At 42.7% G+C, this 25,717-nt stretch overlaps 1 protein-coding gene across 3 annotated transcripts in view; it reads left to right on the top strand.

Moving 5' to 3' along the window:
- Positions 1-25,717, top strand: part of CPVL (carboxypeptidase vitellogenic like) — a 129,519-nt gene that overhangs the window by 32,831 nt on the left and 70,971 nt on the right. For all 3 annotated transcript variants that reach the window (XM_036074485.2, XM_078059406.1, XM_036074488.2), the window contains 4 exons: positions 8,978-9,092; positions 10,073-10,131; positions 11,723-11,802; positions 16,954-17,020. In XM_036074485.2, the coding sequence (XP_035930378.2) occupies positions 8,978-9,092; positions 10,073-10,131; positions 11,723-11,802; positions 16,954-17,020 (321 nt within the window). The remainder of the gene's footprint in view (positions 1-8,977; positions 9,093-10,072; positions 10,132-11,722; positions 11,803-16,953; positions 17,021-25,717) is intronic.

The following is a 25,717-nucleotide window of genomic DNA, read 5'->3' as shown; positions in this document are numbered from 1 at the left end:
AGCCTCTTCTCACGTACTTTTGGGCTGTGACTGTGATATCTTATGACCACTAGAACTAGCTCCAATTCTATCCTTTTATTTGCTCCAAGGTACCAGAGCTGTAGACGTTTTTCCTGTGTAGCAAGCATGATATTAAGCTTTGTCAGTAGAGGGTGCTGGAGGGACATTGCAGGAGGACATCGGCTTCTCTTCCTGTTCCCTTGTCCAGTCTGTCAGCAGTGCGTGTGTGGGGGACATCAGTAGTGCCCTGTTCTTGCTGGGCTCCCAGACCACGAAGACCCTCAGCAAGCTTACAGTCCTGGCTCTGTCCCAGTGACCACCTGGCTGCAGCTCCCTCAACATGGGCACCATCCATCCCAGGACATGCCATACTTTCCAGTGAGCCGGTTCCCTAAGCCACCCCTCTGCAGCCCTCCCACCTGCCTTGACCCCCTGCACCCAAGGCTAGTTTCCCACAGCCCTCCCAGTGTGGGCACTGTGCACCCCAGGCTGTGTGCCACCCTCAAACAAGTAGACTCTCCCGCCAGCCACAGACCACTTTTCCCTGGAGGCCTTTCCGACTTGTCCATGGATTGTTGGCCAGTAGTGAGCCAGGCAACCCAGTGAACTTCTCAGCCACCCAGTGGGTACAATCAGCCCTTCTCCAGTGAGGTCTAGACCACAGCCTTGGGATGTAAGCCTTATACCTTGGGGTATAAGCCTTGGGAAGAGCCCCATCCCCACAGTATGTTTGTCCACCTGTGGGCACTTTCCCTCAGCACGGGGTATTCTTTAGGGTTTCCCTTACATATTTATGGCTATCCCTTGTTATAATGAATATCTCTTTAAAATTTCCCTGTTCCGTGGTGGACACAGGAAGCCTATCCGATATGCTCGTATTTGGCCAACATTGAGGATGTGGTTCGTGGGGGGGCAGACCACTCTAGCATTACATCCCCACTTTGGCCCAGTAGTGAGTGGATGTGATACCCATGGTGGATGGGGACCAGAGCACACACTGGAACTTGTAACAGAATTAAAGGTCAATGTTTTCGTATAAAAAAATAACAGTAATTTAAAAATGGGAAAATTTAAAAATTAAAATTAACTATGTGGTTTCTGTCTTTTGATTGGACCCTAACTAATATAGCCAACCCATTCTTTATTTATTTTTATTTTTAGTTTTTATTTATTTTTATTTTTGTTTTTTAGAGAGAGAGAGCGTGTGTGTGGTGGGGGGTGGGGGCAGAGGAGAGGGAGAGAGAATCTCAAGCATGCTCCACACCCAGCGTGGAGCCCAACGTGGGGCTTGATCTCATGACCCTGAGATCATGACCTGAGCTGAAATCAAGAGTCAAACGCTTAACCAACTGAGCCACCCAGGCACCCCTAGATAACCCATTCTAAATCCTTCTTTCCTGGGGCGCCTGGATGGCTCAGTCGTTAAGCGTCTGCCTTCGGCTCAGGTCATGATCCCAGGGTCCTGGGATCGAGCCCCGCATCGGGCTCCCTGTTCAGCGGAGAGCCTGCTTCTCCCTCTCCCACTCCCCCTGCTTGTGTTCCCTCTCTTGATGTGTCTCTCTCTGTCAAATAAATAAAATTTTAAAATAAATAAATAAATAAATCCTTCTTTCCTGCCCAGAGACACCAAGGGCAGAAAGGGGGGTCAACTGGAAAGGCATCAGCATCCAGGGCAGCCAGTCTTCAGTCTCAGCCTTATTCTGTCCAAGACCACAGGATCACTCATCTCTGCTTCATTCTTCTCTCTTGGCAGAGATCAGCATGCTTTGTTTCTCCAGGTATCTGGCAGAAGATGGCTACCTTACAGTTTCTACCTTTACCTGTCCTCGAACTTTGCAATCAACAGAGATCAAATAGCGCTTCTGCTAGAGGCAGATATGACTGGCCCACTTTGGGTCAGGTGTTCTTTCTTGGTCCAATCAGCTAAAGCTGAGAGTGCAGTTTCTTGTGATATAAACATGGCTAATGGGTCTCTTCTGTTGGTAAATGCAGAGTCCTTAGAGAAGGGGTTGTGGACTGAACAGATCTCTTAAAATATGTCCTACCACAGAAGGCTGTAGATCCATTAGTCATACAGCAAAGATTTGGAGGTCCTAGACATTTGTCCCCAGACTTTTACTGTTTATCTTCTCTTTGCTATTATTGTACTTATGGCATCAGAGATCTGGAAGAATAGAAGTTAGCTGAAATGAAACAAGAAAGTAGCTAAAAATGATAAATTATAGATCATTCCATCCATAGAAATATTCGAACTGCAGAAACCTTTATGTGCCTCATTTCACATGGAGAGGAAAGTGACTAACTTCTTCAGCCATTTCTTTGTTTGCATCAAGAATGGGAAAGTCAGGCCTTTCTCTAATACCCACCCCCCACCCCGCTTCATTCTAAATTCCACCTTTCTGGCGGGAGGCACCAACAGAGAAGCCGTAACTACCTCATGAAGGAATGAGAGCCAAGTATAAAGGTTAGGAAGGAGAAAGGTAGAGAAGATTCTGGTGGAGTGTAAGTTGGCTCAGTTTAATTGAGATGACTCGAAGTCAAGGAGAGTCAGTGCAAGCTTGATAGTGATGTAAGGAGACCTCAAAACAGAAAAAAATGTTTGTAGTTTTCCGTGTGATGGTGCAGTGGCAACAATCACAGTAAAGGAAGTTTAGCAAGAAGTCAACACCAACCACTGTAAGTAAAACTCCTCCGAAAAACACGTAATGTCTTAAGCAAGTTGTTTATATGTATTGGGAGTGTGTGTGTAGAACTAAAATGTTACTAGTTAGCTAGTTAACAATTCTAGTCACAAAACCAATTGCTTTAAATAACAAAACCCTGCCTTGATTAAACCATAGTGTAGCAGCTGAAGTATCAGCTGAACTGGGATCTGTGTGGCAAAATGGGAGTCCATTCAAACCTACATGGGGGAATTTCAAGACATTTACTTGGGGTACTAATGACTTCAATTAGGACAGAACACATTACTTAAGCCAAGCAAATGATCAGCCTCTGCATATAGAAGTGTGAAGGGAGCTTTAATTAATTTACTAATTGCACTTCTCATCTTAAGCGGTACCATTGATTTGGGTCTGTTAGTGGTTTAGTTGCTGTTTTCTCTTACAAAGTATGGTGTTCCTGATGGGGTGAGTGGGAGGGAGGGGGTGGCTAGAATATGTACCTGGCCCTGGGCATTGGCAGACAATGTTGCCCTAATACTTGCTGAGATACCTAAGATTCCCTAGGGTCATTCCAATATGTCCTTTGTATAAAATGCAATCAAGTTACTGCAGAGTACCAAAATTGGCAAGTCTTTAGTGCCACTCCCATCCGCCAATATATGAACTCACTGCTTCAGTGATACATGTAAAGCCTGAGTAGAAGGTTATCTCTACCAGGAAATACAGAGGGCTTGGGAGGACAGAACGAGAAAGGTGGGTATGATTTGATGAGGAGCAGGGTGAAAAGGAGGACTTGGCATGAGAGGACACCATCCATGGAGGGCATGTCCACGTGGGGAATGGTAGGGCAGGAAGGTTTGGTTTCATTACTGTTCACATAGCTTCCTCTGTGATCACTTAGAAGCAAGGAGAAAAGAAGAAACTGGGTGTTTCTAAGAATCCTTTTATGTACAGAATGTCAAACCAAATGAGTGAGTTTCACTTACTTGGAATATGACAATCCATTAAGACAGAGGGTAGCTTTGTTCACCATCGTTATGAATAAATATTGGAATGCTCTAATGTGAGACATTGTGAACCTTCCGTCTGTAGGCATTCTGAAAAACTAAGTGAATAATCTGCTTCCTTTTGGGCTTTTTATTCTGGAACAAACCCTGAGGAAGGAGTGGCCAAGTTCACGAATTGGCCACCAGGGGTCACCAGAAGAATTTCAAGGGCTTCTGAGGCAAGCCCTGGTTTCTTGCTTGCCAACAAAAGGTGCAGGTTTGTGGCACCTGCATGCGCACCCTCCTGTTGGTAGAGAGACTTCTCACTTAAATATCTATGACTCCTCATGTCCTTTCTCTTATATTTAAGATTTCTTTGTCCCTTCTTCGTCCCCAGTTCCTACTACACTACTCGGACCTATAGGTCATTAACAGAGATTTTCATTTTCTTTTTAATTAAATGTATAAATGCTTATCAGTAGGGGATTCCTCATCTTTCAGGTCCTAGCTCAAATGTTAGCCCCTCACCAGACGCCTTAACTATTCAATCTAATGGCTTTCCATTGCTCTCTTACATCACCCACTTATTTAATTACTTATTTATTACCTATCTTCCCACCTCACCAGAGAAATAATCAGAGCTAACATTTAAATAGATGTGCCAGGCACTATTCTAAGTGCTGTGCATATATTAACTCTTTGAATCTGTACCACAGCTATATAAGATAGGCATTATTATTCTTAAGCAGAGGACACTGAGACACAGAGAAGTTAAGCAACTTGCTCAAGGGCACACAGCTGTAAAATAAGGTAGTTGGAATTCAAACTTTGGCAGTCTGGTGCCAAAATCCATGCTCTTAACCATTAAGTATCCTACCTGTCCATGAGTGAAAGCTGGTCTGCATCCCCAGGCTTAGAACGGTGCCTGTCAGTGTTGCATGTTAATTGCATTAATACATTGTGGTAAATTCAGAATGCCATAGTGTTTAGTTAAATCATCATATGTACTGTTACGGAAAGATTTTTGTAATATATTAAGTGACCATAGCAAATATAGAATATTACATATAGCCTCGTCCTATTTTCAGAAAAAAAAAGGTATTTACACACATGGCTTATATGACATCTACAAAATATTTATATATGTATGTGTTGGGGGGTTAGAGAAAAATTTGGAAGATTAAACCATCTCCATGATCATTTCTAAGGGGGATTTTTTTAATACCTTCTTTAAAAAACTATTAGTTAAGAATAAGTGTTTTCTTTATAACAATAAATGTTAAGGAAAATTTCTAAAACTTTTGACAAAAATAAATGCCCTTTTTCCCTTGTTCCATACACTCTTGAATTATAACTTCAAAATAATAAATACTTTAAAAGCCCTGGCCTTTGTAAATCTGTAAATGAATTAGAGCAATTGTTTCTTACTTTATTTGAGCTTAAGTTTTGCAATGTGGTTTTGTTCAGAATGTCTTCATTTACTTTTATTCTTTCCTAAGTTGGGGTGGAGAGTGAGAGAGGGCTGCATTCTCACAATTGAGAGCTAAATAGATCACCCTGCAAATTATCACATAATAGCTTTATGCCATTATTATTGATGTAATTATTATTATATGTATGACATCAGGATGTCATATCATATTACAAAAGTCTGCGTGCTGTGGTGTAACTAACTCTTGGGATTTTAACACTGAATATGTAAACCTTTGTTTTCCAGCATCTGACTTTTGCATTTTATTCCCAATAAGGAGAGTGTTAGTTCATAGGTTAGTTGGCGTATCAAAGTAGAAAGATGTGTGCATGGCGTTTTCTTGAAAAAATGGGCTTCCTTAAGGGTTGTTGAGCTCATTCACCTCCTTCAGGAAAGTACATTTGAGGAGCAAGGTCAGCTGAGGTTGGAGGTGTGTATGCTGATCTCTTATTATTGAAGCATTCCAAGAATGCAGTGTCCTATACTTCAAAGTTGCATAATAAAGATGTTTGGCACCGATCTGTTTGACTTCACTTTGTAGTGTGGCCTCTCAGGGTCAGGCTATTTTTCTGAGAGCCCAGAGGTCCCATCATTGTGCCAGGTCAAAGGAAGGGACATGAAAAGCTAGAGGAGGATAGGGCAGAGACCAGAGGGCCCAGGCACCCAAGAGGACAAACTTCCTTCGCCCTCACAAATTTCTCAGCCCTGCCTCCACATCAGAACCACCTGGGGACTTTTGAAAACATCCATGCCTACCTCACCCCAGGCCAGTTGAGTTGGAATCGCTGGGATTTGGGCCTAGGCAGCAATTGTTTAAAAAGCTATTTTAATGGGTGGCCAAGGTTGAGAATCATTGGCTCACATGTAGCACACCATGGCTTCTAGAAGCTCCTGTGCACATTAGGAAGGAAGTGGGGGCTGGGCGTCCACTGGAATGAGTGGACGCACAGTACCTCTCACATCGCCGGGGAGGCTGGAACTGCTCCCATTGAGATACATTGCTTCTCCACCTCTAATACGCTCACAAGTGGGAAGTGGTCCTGGTGAGTGGTATTGAAGAACGAGCTGGAGGGTCTGAGGGGAGCTAAAAATCACTGATTCAAACAGGGCACCCACAGTTGGGGCCAGGCAGGTTAGGGCAGAGCTGGTTCTATTTAATCGGCCCAGCAGAGTCTGCAATATCATTTCATGATACTTTTTCTCATGTCTGTGAGGTGGGCCTTGTTGCCATTTGATGGATAAGGAAACTGGGCTGGAAGGATTGGAGGGCCAGGATCACACAGCTGTTTTGTGGCCAAGTAGGACCAGAATCTGTGTGGCTACCGATCCAGGGCTCACCCTACATCCCCACAGCAGCCTTAGAAGGCTGCCTTTGACTTTAGTATTTCCTGCTTCAACTTACAAGACAAGTCTCTTGAATTTTTATGGACCTTTGCAACCCTTGTGGCAAGGGGCTAACTAGTGAAAAACTGACCAGGGAAGATATCAGCCAAAGGAGCAAGGACCCACTTTTCCTATTCTCTCATTTATAGATCATTTACATTAAAACTATAAATTCTGAATGTTTCTTTATTACAGCAATAGCTAATGTGTGCAGAACACGTACTCTATGCTACTCACTAAACTTTGAAGATTAATTTGAGTCCTCCCATCAACCACACGGCATAGGTACTATTATTATTTTTTTCATAATACTATTATGGATACTATTATTGATTTTACAGATGAGGAAACTAAGGTTCAGAGAACTTAGGCAACTTGCTTAAAGCCATACAGCTAGTGGATAGTAAAGCCCAGATTTGAATCCAGTTTGGGGCAAGAGCTCACACACTTATCCATTATACCAGGCTGAGTTAGAGCCCTGCTGATCTGAGTTTCCAGTCTGACTCTGGCCTCCTACCTTTTCTACCTGTTTCTTTAATTGTAATAATTGTTTACACTTCTTGTGCCTTTATCAGACGTTAGGCATTGTTCCAAGGGCTTTACAAATTTTATCTCATTTAATTCCTTGATGCTAGCCCCCTCCTAGAGAGGCTCTTGTCTAGCTTACAGCTGTTCTTACCACCACCCCTCTTTCTGCAAGGCCCTGTTGTCCCCTTTCTGAAGCTGCTAAAGGACTATGTCAGACTTCTGGTGACTTCTGCCCATCTGTCCTCCCGGCTAGAACCCTGTGCTCAGCTCTTCTTCCAAGTTCTTGGTGGTGGTGTCCCAGATCACCTCCCCGTGAGTCAGTCTGCCTCTGCCCACAGCCTTCCCACATCACCCATAGGGACACAGCAGGCCACTCAGACCGTCGAATGAAGCACTGGCTGGTGTCTGTGTGACTGGGCTAAGTGAGGGGTTGCAGGATTTCATTCTGAGCTGAAGCAATGAGATCTTTGCTTGCAGAGCCCGGTTGACTGAACATCAAATGAGCCACGACACCCAGAGAGCGCTCACTGTCACATCCAACTGTGAGCCTCCCTGAAGCCACTTTGAGCTCCTTCCAGATAGCTCTGGAGGATTCCCTTAGGGCCAGGTGGCCTGTCATTTACCACACTCACATCCAGCTCTTTTGTGTTGGGGGGATTTTCCCCTCCCATTTCCCTCTGTCTGTGGTGTTCCCTGGCTCCTCTCATGGCTGGATGGTTCTAGAACTCAGGTCTCATTCAGCTCAGGATCTCACTGAGTGCTTCCATGATCACTTGTGTTTAAAGGAAGCATTATTCTTTTCTGCCCTCACCCACTATTTTTTTGTTTGTTTGTTTAAGATTTTATTTATTTGTCAGAGAGAGAGAGCACGAGCAGAGGGCGAGCGGCAGGGCAGAGGGAGAGGGAGAAGCATACTCCCTGCTGAGCAAGGAGCCTGACGCAGGGCTTGATCCCAGGATCCTGAGACGCTTAACTGACTGAGCCACCCAGCCGAAGGCAGACGCTTAACTGACTGAGCCACCCAGGCGCCCCCTCACCCACTCTCTTAACATCACCTTTATTTCCTTTCCATACGCTTTAATCATCGGGTTTTTTCTTTACTTACTTATGGTCTGTATTTCCCATGAAAATGTAAGCTGGAAGTGGTTTTTGTTTTTGTTTTTTTTTTAACTCACTGCCCTGCTATGTAGCTACTTCCAGCACAGTGCCTGACCCCCAGGAGGTGCTCAATAGATATGTAAAGAAAGAAGAAAGAAGTAAAGACCCCTCTCTCATGGAGGTTGATGGTATTGACCTTGCTGCCAGAAGCTCATTTTCGTCACCCCAGCCCTGCCAATGACCTTTTCTTACTTCCTCTTCTCTGCCTCCTTAATCAAGTTGGACCTTGCTTGGGGTTTTTGTTGCTGTTGTTTGTATTGGCTGAACCACTCCGGGCCTGTGCGCTTCTTCTCAGTTCCCGCGTGTTGAAGGAAGTGGTTGCTGTCCTTGTGAACACCCTCTTGGTGAATCAAATCGGAAAGGCCGTTTGGGCTCCCAGTGAAGCAGGCCAACTGTCACTGAGGAGGAGGGACTCTTGGTTGTGCCTCTGTGGGAGTATGTTGGTCAAATGCAAGTTGAAACCACTAAAATATAACCTTGCCCTAGGCAATATACTGGGTTTCTAGGGGCATATAGAGGCAGACCTTCTATATTCAGTGGGCTTCCTGGCTATTGGCTCGATAAGACTGAACCGAGCAAGATAGATACTGGCATTATGGGGCAGATACTAATTCAAGGCAAGAGATTACCAGCACTTCATTTGTAATGGAGAGCAGTCACTGGGGTCTGGGAAGGCTTTGGGAGATGTAGTCAAGGCAGTGAACGACGCGGGATCTGGATAAGTTTGCTCGAGTGTATTCTTTTGCTTAGTACTCTGTGTGGTCCCTGGCTTCTTTGTTCCCCCTTAGGTAGACCCCACGGTTGCTCCAGTGGCCCTCTGGCTGCAGGGAGGGCCCGGAGGTTCATCCATGTTTGGACTCTTTGTGGAACACGGACCTTATTTTGTCACAAGTAACATGACCCGTAAGTATTGCTTGGACTCTTATTTTCCTATGGAGAGGTTTTCACCTGAACCTTATATCTGCTCCAGAAAAAATTTAAAGTGTACGTGGAACCACAAGGAATAACATAATAGTTTTAGATGATAAAACCGTCGCTCTCTGGTGATGTCTGTCCAAGAAGGAGGAGGCACCAGGGTGAGTGTCCTGGCTGGGCTTCTTTCTCCCTTGAAATTTGGGTGAAAGGTTCTAAGCTATTTTCTTGCAGTCTGCTGCTGACTCAAGCAATCTGGGCTTATGAAAACAGTTGGTATCTATTACTCTTTGGGTGAGCTCTTTTGCATGAGACTAATGGATGGAATTATATCCCTAATTATTCACACAAACTGAACACTGTATGGTTCAGTCAACATAAATGATCAGATATCCTGGAGGCAAGATGCTGTGGGTGGGGGCGGGGGCAGAGGAAGGAGCAGAGGAGTCACATCTGGCTGTCACCCCGGTTTACCTCCATCTCATTTTCGGGGGGTGGGGGAGATCGTTTACTTTCCCTGGGCCAGAATTTGGAGGGTGAACCATTCGTGACTTAGGTAAAAAAGCATGTCTGCCATTTCTGCTGGAGTTGTTCTCCTTGGCATTGGCTAGGAGGAAGAAGATTCATAAGGATCAGACATTAAGAAGGGTTGATTGGATCAGACAGATGGGTTTACCCTATAGGTAGTTGATGAGTTTTTCCAGTTGCATGGGGTCTTGTTTCCAAACTTCATCCTAGAAAAGGATGTAGAAACCCTCGGGGTCCAGGAAAAGTAAAGGAGAGGAGAGGAGAAGAAAAAGGTATTGGTGTCTGTTCCCCACTGCAAGAGTATGAGGCAATGTCAGAGGGACACCGGGAGTTCATTGATAGGATGGGGACAGGTGGGCTTGTTGGGCTCCTGAACAAAGCTGGGCCCTAGGTGGGATGTTTTGTTAAAGACCCAGTCTCAAACCTCTTCTCTGTTTTGCTAGTGCGTCCCAGAGACTTTGCTTGGACCACCACACTTTCCATGCTTTACATTGATAATCCAGTGAGTATCTGATGACCTTATGAAATGTCAATGTGGGCCTCTCTTGTCTTTTTTCTTTTTATAAAATATATTTAAGAGATGGGGGGCAGGAAACAGAAATTTAGGGGTTTTTTTTTTTTTGCTTTTTAAAATAGAATTTAATCTATTAAAAAGCATTTGGGATTTAGTTTTTCTAACATGTATCCTTAAATCTGAGTTTCGGAATTTTGCTTGCTACCTTCTCTCCTTCTCTCATTTTAAATCTTATGAAATGTCCTGTTCAGTGCATTATACCATCCAGGATAAGGGATTAGTTTCTTTCCACTGATTATATGGCTTCCCCATATCATGGATTATTATATAGTATTAGAATTCCTAATTTTTCTAACAGAGTTCTAGGTTTAAAAAGTCAAAACTGGTCTCCCTCATTTATCACAGTGAGCCTCATCTTGGAATAAAAAGTAGAATTCTCCTTGGGAAGTTCTTCTGAAATTGAGTCCAGTAAACAGCAAAGTAGGAGACTAACTTTAGGGTCAGCTTCTGCTGCAGGAGTATCTTTACCTCCTAGCTAATTTCTCTGATTTCTTTCACTTCCCAGATGGTTCAAAGAGAAAACAGATAAATAGGGAGTAAAAGGAGAACAACATACCCATTTCCCCCCCCTTTCATACCAAGTTTTGTCAACCATCCTCTTTCCTAGTCTATGACTGCATATTTATATTGCCTAAGTTGAATGAAATGTCCTGTTCCCTTGTGTGTTTGGGGAAAACAAAAACAAAATCAAAATACTTAGTTGTGGTTGAGGTGCACCCCTTATACAAATTATTGATGCAAAATCAGTGATAGCTTCTTATTTTTACAGCTTAGTTGTCTAGGAACTTCTAGGTATAAGGAAATATTAGTTTAAAACTAATCTTTATTTTAAAACCTACTTACTGAATATGAGGGGGCTTAGTGGCCATATTTCTCGCAAATGAAAAATCAAAACACACACATACACCATCTTTTATCTCCAGCCTAGAGAGTTCCTTCTTGTCAGGACAGGGCAATGCACTCTCCAGGTTTCAGAAAGGAGACAACTTTGGGTCTTTTGATACTATGTTGGGGGCCAGGAAAGGTGAATTCCTCCCCCTTAAATCAACATCAAATCAAATCAACCACAGTGGAATCAGGACAGCTCAGCCACTGACCTTTATGCTAATTTTTTTTTTTTTTCTTTTTTAGAGAGAGCAAGAGGCGGGGGTGGAGGGGAAGAGGGAGAGAGAGCATCCCAAGCAGACTCTGCACTGAGCACAGAGCCTGACAACGGGGCTTGATCTCACAACAGAGATCACAACCTGAGCAGAAACAAAGAGTTGGACGCTCAACTGACTGAGCCACCCAGGCGCCCAGTGCTGATATTTTATTTGGGCTTGGAGGAGAGGAGAGGAAAAAGGTGAAATGCAGCATCCTCCTGTGAGGTTGACTAAATGCACATGGGGTAGAGGCAAAAATCCAAGATCAGAGGCTTGGCCTTTGGAATAAGGTTGATTTCCTTCCAGTGTGGTATCTTCCAGAGGGCTCCGAGGCTTGTGCTTCTCTGTTTACACCTGCTTATTTATTTCACCTTCAGGTGGGCACAGGCTTCAGTTTTACTGACGACCCCCAGGGATATGCAGTCAATGAGGATGACGTGGCACAGAATTTATACAGGTAAAAGGTCCTGCCTCCCTCTTGGCCTTCTTCAGACCAAACATTTTTCTATTTCAATAGGGACATTCATCCAATAGTGTAAGTATTACTGATTGGTCCTCGTGGTCTAATTCTTAAAGACATTTTAAGAATACTTCCACATGAGGAGTTCACATCCACACGCATGCACATGTACACACGGTCTATTTTCCACTTCGTTACCTTATCACTGATAATTGTGAAAATGGCCAGCAGAGAAAATGACAAGAAAAGCTGGAATCCTAAGGCATGATTATAATTTTGTAAAAATAGCCTTTAAGAAACAATAGAAACAGAGCAGAATTATTCAACCAGAGATTATTTTCAAACCTTTCAGCCAGATGCCTGAGAGGATTTCTGCTTGCTTTTCAACATTGCATTTTAACTTTGCATTTGCCTGGAAACAGCATCTTCCTAGATGCTTGCTTGTTTCTTTTCTTTCTCTCTCAGGCCTTCAAATGCAGTTTTCCCCTCGCTTGCTTCTCCTTCATGACTCCCAAGCTGAAAGCTCAGCTTGCTAGCTAGTCTCTTACTTTTTTCCTTCATCTTACAAAATTATTCTTGTGCTAAAAAGAAGAAAAAAATGGAAGGAAAATGTAAAGTTGTAAGCCTGGTCAAACAGTGTACATATAATTTCTTCTTTTTCTTACATTTGTTACAGCCATTTTTAGTACTTTTTTTTTTTGAAGTAAGTGACTGTTCTTATTTGGTCACATTTTTCCAGTCTGTAAATTATTACTAGAGATCAAGTCCTGAATTCTTTCCGATCACTAGGGCACCTACTTTATGCATTATAATCATTTACTAAAAAAATCCTAGTGGCTAGAAAGAGTTAACCAGCGCCCCTATTCCCCAGTTGCACCAAACACTCATTCGGCATGGTGAGCAAACCCAACCAATCCCTAAAGTGAAAGTAAATTTGATAGAAGTCAGAGTTTTTTGATCTCTGACAAAAGTTTTCCGTTTTGTTTTTCTTTCTCCCCAAGGCAGATGGCTGGGGGACAGAGGAAAGAGGAACTTGGCCTTTCTTCCAGATATTTCTCTCTCTCTTCCTTCCTGACCCAGAAAACAATATGGTGGCTGTTTTCTACACTTTCATTTGTCCTATGTCCCCTTATTTTAACACTTCCATTCAGTTTCCGGGGGGAGGGCTAGGACCCAACACTTTTGTTACCAGGTACAGTGGGTCCTGGGAGCAGATTAGCCAGATTTCTACAGGGGTTCCCCCTCCTCTGCCCCTAGCTCAGGCACTTCCTGTTACCTTATAGAGACAGAGTTGTGGTGGCTATCCTTAACAAGTTTTCTCAAGCACCATGAGCAGTGACTGTGTGCTCTCATTTTACAGATAGGAAACCTACTTCCCCCCCATTCCTCCCCACCCCCTCCGACCCTCTTTTGGTTTAAATCTAAACAAGCTCAGTTGTTTAACTAGCAAACACCCAGAGGGCGGAGGTTCCAAGAAATGCATCAATCCCCACTAAGCCAGAGCATGCAACCCTGCCATTCCTTTTCTGTCTCTCCTTCCCCTCTCCCAAAGATGGTCCCAACTTCCCGTTGACCCTCCGTGTGGTTATTTACTGCTGACATGTGGTACATCTCCTTTTGCATGACATGTAAAGAGAACCTATTTCAAAGCATCCATTGTTTATAGCTGTTTCAGTTCTTTTTGCTTCAGGCTCTTAGAACTAGAAAATAGCTAATCAAGGGTAGTGCAGAAAACTGATTTCAGCTGTTTCCTTTATAGTTTACACTATTTGTTTCCCTCTGTGACTACATTCTTCTTTCCAGCTCTCCAGATGGGTGTTTGGAATAAGAAGGTGTCTTTGAAACCTATAAACGGGTTACTACAGATTTAAAGAGTGGACCTTCTTTTTCTCCCTTTGAAAAACATCTTTCTTTTTTTTTTTTTTTTTTTTTTTCTGAAAATCCCATTCCTTTTGACTATTAATAGTCCATGGCTGTAAGGAGTAGACTCCTACTAAAGAGGCATTTGACATTCACACTCAGGCTGCTTTTCTTTGTGTTTGGAAGTAAAGCTTTTTTTTTTTTTTTTACTAACAACATGTTTAAATATTCGAATTTTTGGTATTTGGAACATGCTATTAAGCCACAATGCCCCTCTGGTTTAGGTTGAAAAAACTAATTGTACTAAAGAATAATGAATTTATTAACTGATTTGGAGTATACTGTCTGGTGCCATTCTCCTTCTGTCACTGTTTATCAGTTGCCTGCTCTGTGCCAGGCACTTTTCCTGGTGCAGGTGACAGAGTAGTCAGCCAGCCCCAGGGTCCTCATTCTGGTGCTTACCATCGAGTGGCGTGCCTGAAGTTAGCTTCTTAGCAGCAGATGGAAATGATAGTATCGTTCCGTTCCATCTGTTGGTTTGTATAGGAAGTAATATCAATTGCTAAACAAAGCTCGTAACAATGACTATGACACAGATTTCATATATTAAATGAGAACACTGCATGATTGGCCCGGGCAGAGCCGATCGGGGCCCAGCCGTCCTAGGTGTGGGATGAATGGGAGGATGGCTGCCTATAGGCCGCCACAGAATAAAACGACAAGCTTCTTGTCACTGCGCTTATTTCAGTTGAACTGTTAGTGACTAGAGCTGCCCCTTGTTTAGCTTTTGTTGGTATGGAACTTTTGTTTAGATTATCTTAACCTCAATTCTTTTGAACGTCTCATATTTATTATGACTCTGATTCCACCAGGCTCTCTAGTGCATTATCATTTCCATCTACCTTCTGTGCCCCGAACCCACCAACTTCCCTTTTTACAAAATTTATCTGAGGAAGACTTTCTTCCTAGTCATTGTCCCTTGCAAGCTCGGTTTCTTCCTGTTGTCCTTTAATGTAACTTTCTGCCACCAGGTGGCCTTTGACTAAATTCAACTTACTAGACAAGGCCCTTGGCGCAATGCTAGCAAGGTTGCCCAATAGAATCATCTGGCAGAGGCTTGCTTCCTGGGACATCTATCTCTTGTGCCTGAATAAATGCGTGGCGTGCACGCACACACACACACTCATGCACACACACGTACATTATGTATTGTAGATTTTAGCAATTCTGCTTCCAAAATTTGAAACTTTCATGTAGGCTTGATTCTAGATTATATTTTTAAGCAAACCCTCACCATGGAATACGAATTACACACAGTGGAGTAAAACACAGTTAAACAAGCAAATGGCATATGTAAATCCAACTTACTAAATTTACTTTTTTCATTCTTCACTCCCATTTAAGAAAGGTCTACCAAGGGCTTGCTATGATTAGCCGAATGTTTGTTCTGATCTTCTTGTGAAATTAAAACTATAACTTCCTCAAGGCGGGAGCCTTGCCTTGGAAACGTGAGCTAGAAAATCCTGGCATTTTCGAGCTAGAAGCAACCTGAGAGGTTAGCTCCCTGAACTAAGACTGCCCAATGAAATACAGAACGCCCAGTTAAATGTTAATTTCAGATAAATAATGAATAATGTTTTTACTCTAAGTATGTCCCATGCAATAATTGGGTCATAGTTACATGAAAACATTATTTGTTGTTTATCTGAAATTCAAGTTTAATTGGATGTCTTGTATTTTATTTGGTAAGGCTGGCAACCCTGACAACTTTAACAGATTCTCCAAGGAAGTAAGCTTTAAGCTAAAGCATAAGGCTTAAGTGAGATTTACTATATTAAATTGTCTATTGCCATTCCAACGAGCAGGAAGAGAGACAGAGAAGTAGTTTTTAGCCTGAAGGGTGGCGAGGGAAGGGTGGAAAATAAACTTCTATTTTTATCTCCACGCTAAAGCCAGCTTATTGCCAGCACAAACATGGAAGCTATATAGTGCAGCTTCCCAGATTCCGTTGCTACAAAGACTTTAGTTACTATAAATAATAAATACAGAAATACACCACAGCTCTACAGTGGTCTTTAATGGTGGATTTTTATGGAGCCTTTGAAAATTAAGTACAGCCAGGATCTTGGGGATTGTAATGACCCAGTTTTGCCTCCCTGTAACCCTTGAACTTTCTCCTCCTCCTGGTTTTGCAGGGTCTCCTTGCCTTTCATCTTCGCTGGATAGTTCATGGCTTTTAGTCCCTCAGCAGGAAGCTGGAACAAAAGCGCTGCCTAGCTTCTCAGACAATGCAATCTGGGTCAGCACACTCTTAGAGCTTCTGAGTTTCACAAGTTTTGTTTCCTTTTTGAAAGATTTTGGTCAAGTAGAGAATCATTCAGTAATCTACCCTTTTCTTGCTTGTTATGAAATAATTTGAGTCCGTTTAAATCTATTTCAGTATAACTCATTGAAGTGGCTATTGGCGTTCTATAGTAAGTGTGATTTTTTTTGAGCCTAGATGCCACTGGACAGTTACTTCCAAATCTGGCCATTTGGTGGTTTTCTTGTAGACTGGGGCCATTTTACAGGGTTGTTTTTTTGTTGTTGTTGTTCTTGGGTTATTACAATGCTGAAATTTGGGGAACCCCATTAGAAATGTTCAGGGTTCCCCCATAGGAAGAGGATGGTAAGCCAATAAGGTTCTCATTACTTCACCACAAACCCGGGTTAATGGGGTCATAAGGTTTGTGGAACCTCCTCCAAGAATTGCTATAATAATAGATGAAAGCCCATATCACTTTGCTCAAGGGTTCCCTCAACAGCTAGATGGTCCAGGTTGGTAATGCAGAGATTTGGAAACCTGCCCAGGGTGTTGACTCACCTTTATGGGTAAAGTAAGCCCACAATTATTTCCTAACCATCTACAATGTGGAATGCCACATACATGACGCTTTGAATATAATGCGTACCAGAGCTCACAGCCTAATAGCATCTTACTTCAAATGTGAAACCTAGGGGTGCCTGGGTGGCTCAGTCGTTAAGCGTCTGCCTTCGGCTCAGGTCATGATCCCGGGGTCCTGGGATCGAGCCCCACATCGGGCTCCCTGCTCGGCAGGAAACCTGCGTCTGCCTCTCCCACTCCCCCTGCTTGTGTTCCCTCTCTCGCTGTACCTCTCTCTGTCAAATAAATAAATAAAATCTTAAAAAAAAAAATGTGAAACCTATTGTCAAAGGGTTAGATTTGGTAGCATAACATTAAACTCTTCTGATGCCATGTGATATTTTTTATTATTGTTCTTTTTGCAGTGCATTAGTTCAGTTTTTCCTGTTGTTTCCTGAATATAAAGAAAATGACTTTTATGCCACTGGGGAGGTAAGTTGAAGTCATGTTTTCTTGTGTGCTTCCAATATCATCAGGACTGAAATATGTCATGACATTGTGATTCATGCATTCAGTCTGTAAACACACACACACACAAACATATATTAATATTAATTCAGCCCATATTCAAAATTTTCTATTTATTCCCAAAATGTTTTCCATAACATTTTTTATTATAAATCCAGGGCTCCCTAAAGTTTTGTATATCACAGTGGATTGTTAGGTCTCAGCCCCCTGCCGTTTTTTTAAAAATTTTATTTATTTATTTGAGAGAGAGAGAGCCCGAGCAGGGTGTGGGGTGGAGGGAGAGGGAGAGCAAACTCCCCACTGAGCAGGGAGCCCAACACGCGGCTCGATCCCAGGACCCTTGGATCATGACCTGAGCTGAAGGCAGACGCTTAACCAACTGAGCCACCCAGGAAACCCTGTCCCCTGCCTTTTTTGTTGTAGTTGTCATTCATGATGATGATTTTAAAGAGTCTAGGCCAGGTGCCCTGTAGAATATCCCATTTTCTGAATTTGTCTGATTCTTTCTTCATTGCTTACATTCAGTGAAAACATTTTGGCAGGAACATTACATAGATGATGTTGTGTACTTCTATGGTATCACATCACGAAGCACATGATACCTGTTTGTCTCATTATTGGCAATACTAAACTTGATCACTTGGTCCAAGTGGTATCTGCCAGATCTCACCATTGGAAAGGTACCCTTTTCCTTTTGAAATTAATAAATAATGTGAGAGCATGTGAAAATCTGTTCCCCCCAAATCTGTCACCCACTAGTTTTAGCATTCATTGATGATTCCTCTCTGAATCAGTTATTCCACTGGGGCTTATAAAATGGTGATTTTGGGGGATCTATCATCCTATAGATATCATCTGGTATTCTTCTATAGAGATCTTTCCCTCCTCTTCTTCTCTATTACTTACTTTTTAAAATATCACTGTGGACTCTTGGTTTGTTATTTCTGCTTGATGTGTTAAAATTTTTTGCCATTATTATTATTTTTGATGTTCATATTTCCCATACTTGGTCAGAGGGAGCCCCTTCAGACTGGCTCTTGTGTCTTTTTTGACAGGGTCCAATTAGTCTTTGAGCATTTCCTTGCTTTTTGGCACAAATCTGTGCTCTAGGATTGTCTTCTACTTTCCCTGCCCTAGCCCTGGAATCAGTCATTTCTTCAAGGAACCCTGGCTCCTTTTAATGGGGGATGGTTTTAAAAACCAAGATCTGAGCACTAAGTGTGCTCATTCGTACTGGGATGCCATTTCTTTTCGACTTTCTCTGGAGGCAGAACTGGGGAACAGAATGACTTCATACTGATGCCCATAATTCTAATGCAACATCACAAGTTTCTTTTTTCCTTTCCCCATTCTGTATACCCCTTCCCCCACATTGTGGACCGTGTTTCCCAACAGCATCAATATATTTCCCTCTTGGCTGAATCCTACAATATGTGCACAGTGATTTTCGATTACTACATCAGAACCACTACCAACAAGGAAACCTCCAAGTTACTTTCAATATTTTTTGCTATAATTACTTTTATCCTTTTATCCTTAGACTGCATTTCACTATAGGTTTAAAAGTACCATGTTTAAAAGTTATAAGACTTAACTCTATTTTTTTCCTAGGGTGATTATGTAATAATTTAACATACAGTTGGGTTCACTTGCATAGGTTGGCTTCAGTTTTAGGATCTGCTTTTTTTTCATACATTTAAATGTAAGGTTATTTTAAGAATGTATAGCAGAAGAACCCCTAGGTGCTAGGTATACGGTCGTGAACAAAACAAAACAATTTCCTGCCTTCATACATTGTAGAGGTGAAGACAGTGATAAATGAAGAAATTAAAATGTACTCTACATCAGGCATGATAAGGGTCATGAAAAAAGATAAAGCGGGTGAGAGGGTTGCAGAGTGGTGGAGGTGCTATTGTGGATCAGATTGTCAGAGGCTCTCTGGAGACAGTCGGGTAGAGAACATGGAGCAGAATGAGTGAGGTAGTAAAGCTCTAGCTACAATTACCTTGGAGAGGAGCTTTCTTGGAAGGAGGAATGGCAAATGCAAAGACTGAGTTGGGGACAGACTCATGGAAAAGCACGGAGCCACTGTAGAAGGATCTGAGATGGGAGAGGCAGGCAGATCATGTAGGTCCAAGGTAGAGTTTGGACTTTATTCTAAGTGTAATGGGAACTCGTTGAAGGGTGCAGTGTTCACTGAAAGAGTAGTTAGAATCAAATTCAATTCAACACACATGTTTGAGTGACTACTATGTCTGAGGCATTGGACAAGTATTAGAAATTCAGTGATTAATAAGACATTAACTCTACCCTAAATCTGTAAGCCTGGCAATAAATACAATACCAAATGAAAAGTACAATTAGAGAAGTAGGTATAATGACACATAGCACAAGGAGAGTGCACATAGCTACCTCTCAATGTGGGATCCTCAGGAAAGGCCAAACAGAAGAGAGGTTACAGTTAAGCTGGATTTTGAATTATGAGGAGACATGGGTTAGTCAAGGCTGTTTTGCTTATAACCCTATTCAAAATGGCTTGAGTAAAATAGGAGATCAGCTGATTCATGGCTGGGTCTGGGTGCTCAAACGCTGTCACCAGGAATTTGTCTCTTATTCTTTCTGGATCTATTTGCTTGGCTTTGCACGTCACTGGTTTCATTCTAAGCTACAGTTTTTTCACCGGTGCCCTTGCCCCTCCGCCCCACTCCAGAGCTCTAAGTATAGCCTATCAGCTCAACTTTTCTTTCCCAATATATTCCACCCATATTCCCGAATCTCATGTGATCCATTTGGATCCCATGCCTGTTCTAGAACTAATAACTGGGGTCAATGGGATGGACAAACAGGTTGGCAATAATGGTGCCAGAGGCCGACCCCAGTGCCCTGGGAGGGGTAGGATCACAGGGGGACCCTCACCTTCTGGATCACAAGACCTGAGAGAGGGAGATGAGTGAAGATGAGGGAAGATCCTGGTGATTATACCAGGGGAAGGGCTGGAAGGATGCTGGGCAAGCTCAAACCACAAATGTTTACTGTAAGGGAGTCAAGGTGAAAAATAGTCTAAGTTTTTTCAAGGAAATGGCAAGTTAATGGAACTAGGAATTTCCTTCTCTTCCACCTGCTTTCTTCTCTTTCTATTTGGAAGGATATTCTGACTGGCATATCATACTTAACGTCTTTTTTAAGCCAATTATTTGGTCAGGATTATGTAGGATCTCTACCAATCATTCCCTGAGACAGGTTGGGCAAAGGGGCAGGAAGTGACACTCCTGTCATTTTGGAAACAACCCTGGAAAATGCCCAGTCTCCACCTCCAACAGAAGAGTGATCTGCTTACTGTGTAATTCCTGCCTTGCAAATAACATGGCGATGTTGTTAACCATGATGTTGGACTTTCAGCAAAGCTGCCAAATTCTGGATGAAGAATTTGTCTATTCCATGTCTGCCTGGCGGTTTCATGCCTGTAATTTCCGAATGTGTGTGGGAAAGGACAGTTTTCTTTTTACATTCTTTGCTGCCAGGATGAATACTTTTAAGGAAACCTATGCCTTCCAAGTGATGGAGGAAGATGTGAACGAGGGAGGGCAGGACCTGGGATAGAGGTGCAGTTGCCAGGCAGGACCTGGTTTAGAGATGCGGTTGCCAGGCAGCAGCATCTTCATACTAACTACGCGGGATACATTAAATCTGGGGCCACATCTCTTTCTAGAAGGAAGAGCACTAAATAATAATGCCTTGATGGTTCATTTTATTAGAATGAATGCTATATTTTTCCAGTCCAGTTTGTTCCTTCCAATCTTTTGTTTTAAGGCCAGGAGGCAGAAAGGAAACGTGGAAGGAGTTCTGGGTTAATAATCAGGAGACCTGAGATTCATTGCTGGCTTTGCCTCTCTGGATGATTCCAGGCAAGTTCTTAACCTCTCTTGGACTCTGCTTTTCATCTTATAGTCAGAGGGCTTGGATTTTAGATTAGATCACTTCCAGGGATATTTTACTTTCCTAGATGTTCAAGCATAGTTACCTAGATATGTTTGTAAAGCATCTATATACAATTGCAATTTTAATGTAATACCCACCCTCCTTCTCTCCACAAAAAAAAAAAAAAAAAAAAAGTTATGATAGATTTTTCCAGAAAGGGAAATCCTTTCTCTTCAGAACTCTTAATTTCCGCACACTCTTAAGGAGGCCGAACAAATAATGCCATTAAATAGTAGAGTCGTCCTTGAAAAATAAATGGTAAACTTGGAAATGGTTTTCTGCTTTTCAATGAAAATGTACTGGACCTAAATATCCTTCCCATTTGTGTACTATGAATGAGCGTTAGCATGATGCTGGAAGGGTCTGGAGCACCCTGACTTTGGTGCAAGGGAGTCTGGAAGTAATAACAATACCTACTACATAGGATTGTTTTGAGCATTTAATTAGATAATCCTCCTCAAATATTTAACGGAGTGATGGCTGTGGTGAGTACCCAACACATGATGACTATTATTACCATTCATGGTGAAAAGCTGGATTAATATATTACGGCTCCAAAGCATATGGCCTAATGCATGTAGACAGGGGCTGAGATATTTAAAAAGTTCTGCTCACTTGTTTTTGGGATGTGGCATTTTCTCTCCTATTATTTTGAAATTGTCTTTATTTTTTTATTTATTTTTAAAAGATTTTATTTATTTGTTTGAGAGAGAAAGAATGTGAGATCGAGAGCATGAGCAGGGGGGAGGGGCAGGCTCTCTCTGAACAGGGAGCCCACCCCGGAGCTTGATCCCAGGACTCCGGGACCTGACCTGAGCAGAAGGCAAACGCTTAACCAACTGAGCCACCCAGGCGTCCCTGAAATCATCTTTAAAAGAAATAGTTTGCTTTGTCTAAAAAATGATGACGGAGCTTAGAAGTTGATATTTAAAGTTCTGGGTAGTAGCAAAATGTGTGGGGACTGACCCAGGCTCCCGGCCACTGCCGCGTGGACCATGACGAGCCCACAACCAGGCATACTGTGGGATTCGCAGGCAGTGCAAGGCCGAGGGAAGAACCGCCTATCTCTTTCCCTTCTCTCCATTTCTGCCCAGAGCACCAACTGGAATTAATTTTCTCTAAAGAGAGACAAATGTGTCTGTAAATCACCCTCCTCAAGGCATGAAAAAAATGTACTTCAAAAAGAGAAACAAGCTGCATTTAATTCACATAATTAACTTTCTTTATAAGTGTTATCCTTTCCGAGCCAATAACTATTAGTGAGATTGCTCTTGTTCTTGAGGGACAGACACACTTTAGAATCCTCTCAAGTGTACATGGGCCCAGCTAGAAGTTAAAGTGAAACAGCCCTCACTGGGAGGCAGGGAGGTAGTGGGAGGAAGGGGAACTGCCCATTGTTCTCTGAGCACATGGCTTTGTGTCCACTCCCAAGAAAGATTCTGCGCCTATCGGTGGCTGTGGCCATGAATGGGGAGCTCGTCCAAAATGGCAGAACGTGTGGTTAACACTGGGCATCTCTTCTTGATCAGCAAGAAGGAGCCTACTCTCCTCAGCAGCAATTTTGCAACCATGGTTAATTTGAGGGCCCAATAAAGGCAAAACTTTGAAGCTGTTTAAAAATTAGTGAGCTTAATAGGATACTTCATCTATCATCTTCATCTGCATGAGTGAAATCCTGCTGGGATCATGGAGTCTGACAACCTTTATTGAAATCATCATGGTCCAGTGGGTTCGGGTTGCAGGCTCCCGATAGGTGAAAGCCATGTTTGTGTAATTTGTTTCATACAATACTAAGCACAGTGCTTATTGAATGTTCTAGAGCAGCTTTGTGCAAGGTTGTTGCTAGGTAAAAATATTGGTGATATTTCTCTCCAGCGTCTTTTCATTTCCCTTCTCTCTCTGCACTATGTCCCAGGCCCTGGGGACCATCCTTTCTACTCCCTTATTTCCCCCCCGACCCTCAGCCTTCCTTTCTTTCCTTGGCTGTCTGGTGCTCAGGTCCTGTTTCTTCAGGCTTGCTCCATCTCCATCATGATTGTTCTCTTTCTCTCCCCCTTTCTGACTTATCAGCACACTGTCCATTAGAAAGGATCTGCTACATTAAACTTACTCCCAACATGCTTGTATTTGAATAGAGGACAGAGCCCAAGCCATAGAAAGATAGTTGTAATAGGGGCATTTCCAGCACTGATGTACAAGCAGGAGTTAGAGAACACCTCTGCAGGCCTACACCATTATCCTTTTAGCCCTGGCTTGAATTTGGTAGCCAGAAGGGGGCCTTCAAGAGTCTATATAGTTCAGGGACGCCTGGGTGGCTCAGTCGGTTAAGCGTCTGCCTTCAGCTCGGGTCATGATCCCAGGGTCCTGGGATCGAGTCCCACATCGGGCTCCTTGCTCAGCAGGGAGCCTGCTTCTCCCTCTCCCACTCCCCCTGCTTGTGCTCTCTCTCTCTCTGACAAATAAATAAAATCTTAAAAAAAAAAAAAAAAGACTCTATAGTTCACTTTTTCTATTTATAGCTCTTATTTGAGAATATTGGAAGTGGACTATATGGCAGGCATGGTGCTAAGCACTGTTTCATGCATGTCATGGCTATTTGAAGCTTGCACTGTTAGTATCATCTCCATTATGTAGCCGAGATGACTTGAGGCTTGGAGAGCTTAGGTCAGCCTTACCAAGGTCACTCGGCCAGGACTGAGACTGAAGCAGCCAGATTCCAGAGCCCAAAGCCTACAAACAAGAAACTGGCTAAGGATTGGAACCCTGCTTAGGTAGGTGCTATCTGGAGCCTGGGTGCTCTCTCCTTGAAATCTCCGTCTCCAAAACCTGCCTCTTCCCAGAAAGCAGGTGCACTGTTGTGGAAGGGAGTTGACATCCCTTCCATATTTCATGCAGAATCTCTGAGAGTTATCAACCTTATACAAACAGAAGTTCCCTGTCCTTTTGGATGTTGCTGTCTTTCTGGTGAAGACTAAGTTTTAATCATAAAGACTAAGCTTTGATCATAAAGTTTTATAGAGTCAATGGAAGTTTCAAGTGACATAAAGGCTTGAAGTCCATGGAATGCAGTTATTAGATGACATTCAAGCCGCTTTAACTCTTGACAAATGTCTATTTTCAGTTATGTTCATCTGACCTGCCAATATTTCCTTTTAGACTTGAAAATGAATTTGTGACTTAGAACTGGAAGTTTGTACCTTTTGACCACCTTCCCACCTTTTGACCGCCTCTCCCCCCAGCCTCTGCTTCTGGTAACCACAAGTCTGATCTCTTTTTGTTTGCTTTTTGTGTGTGTTTTTTAGATTCCACATATAAGTAAGATTATACACTATTTGTCTTTCTCTGACTTATTTCACTTAGCGTAATGTCTTCAAGGTTTATCCATGTTGTCACAAATGGTAGGATTTCCTCGGTTTTTATGGCTGGATAATATTCCATTGTATGTATATACCACAACTTCTTTACTCATGCATCCATCGATGGACACTTAGGTTGTATCCATGTCTTGGCTGTTGTAAATAACAATGCTATGAAAATGGGTGGGGCGGGGGGCAGCTATCTTTTCAAGTTAGTGTTTTCATTTCCTTTGGATATATTTTCAGAAGTAGAACTGCTGGATCAGATGGTAGTTCTGTTTTTAAATTTTTGAGGCTCCTCCATACTGTTTTCCATACTGGCTGTACTGGATTTTTTTTTTAAAGTGTCTTTTCAATACAAAATAAGAATATATCATTTGGAAGCCAGCGTGTACCTTGCCTAAATATGTGACTAATAGATACAGATCAAAATGTTTTTCTTATGTCTTTTCCTAGAGATTATGCATTTCTTTTAAGCTCCTTTTCAAGAAAAATAGATGTTTAGATAAAGTCATCCTCTTGTTAGAAGCCTTTTTTTTTTTTTTAATTGCAGCAGTGTGGACTAAAAATTAGATGACACACAGTCTAGAAATGTCTAGGAAGTTGTAGAGATTACCACAATGCTGAAGTTCCAGCTTTCCCTGTTCATTAATTCTCTGAGCTGGCCATTTTAAGGACACACCTCCATCGCTCAGAGAAAATAATGGTGCTGAGGGAAGGAAGAGTCCACCCCGAGGCTAGATGAAGTCAAGGTTGCTCTCACTGAGTCCTGTTCTCTTGACTACTGTGTCATCTATTATTCCATTACACTTAGGCTTTTCACTAGTTTTTGTGGTTTTTCAATGTGGGTCTAAAACTCTCTTCAAAGCATATCCCCTTATTCTCTCTGATCGCCCCCATAAATGGGGGTGGCTCCACCAACATTGTGTGGTTGGGAAGTGCTTAGAGGACAGGGCTCTCTCCAGAAGGGCAGCCCACCTTGTTTCCTTCTGGGGACCTGAAGGAGCCCCTTCCAGCTCTGAAGTGAATTTTTCAACAAGACATTCATTCCAACTGGAGTGGCTGGGGGTTGGTGGGGGTGCGCACAGCAGAGCAAAGGGCACAGAATAACCCCTGAGCGTCCTCAACATGCCATTCCTGAGGTTGATCACTACCTCTTCCCATTCTGGGCAGAGCTTGGGAACTAGGGCCTGTGGATAGTGACACTCTGTGTCCAGGTTCAGGTGTGTCTCATTTCAGAGGCCATTGCTCAGTATCATCCAGAGAGGTTCTGCATGTTTTACCATACAGTGTATAACTAGAAGCAAGGCAGAGAATGAATATAGCT

The sequence above is a fragment of the Halichoerus grypus genome, chromosome 12 (genome assembly GCF_964656455.1).
Source record: "Halichoerus grypus chromosome 12, mHalGry1.hap1.1, whole genome shotgun sequence".
Taxonomy (NCBI): Eukaryota; Metazoa; Chordata; class Mammalia; order Carnivora; family Phocidae; genus Halichoerus; species Halichoerus grypus.
This window is presented reverse-complemented; position numbering and strand designations above follow the sequence as displayed.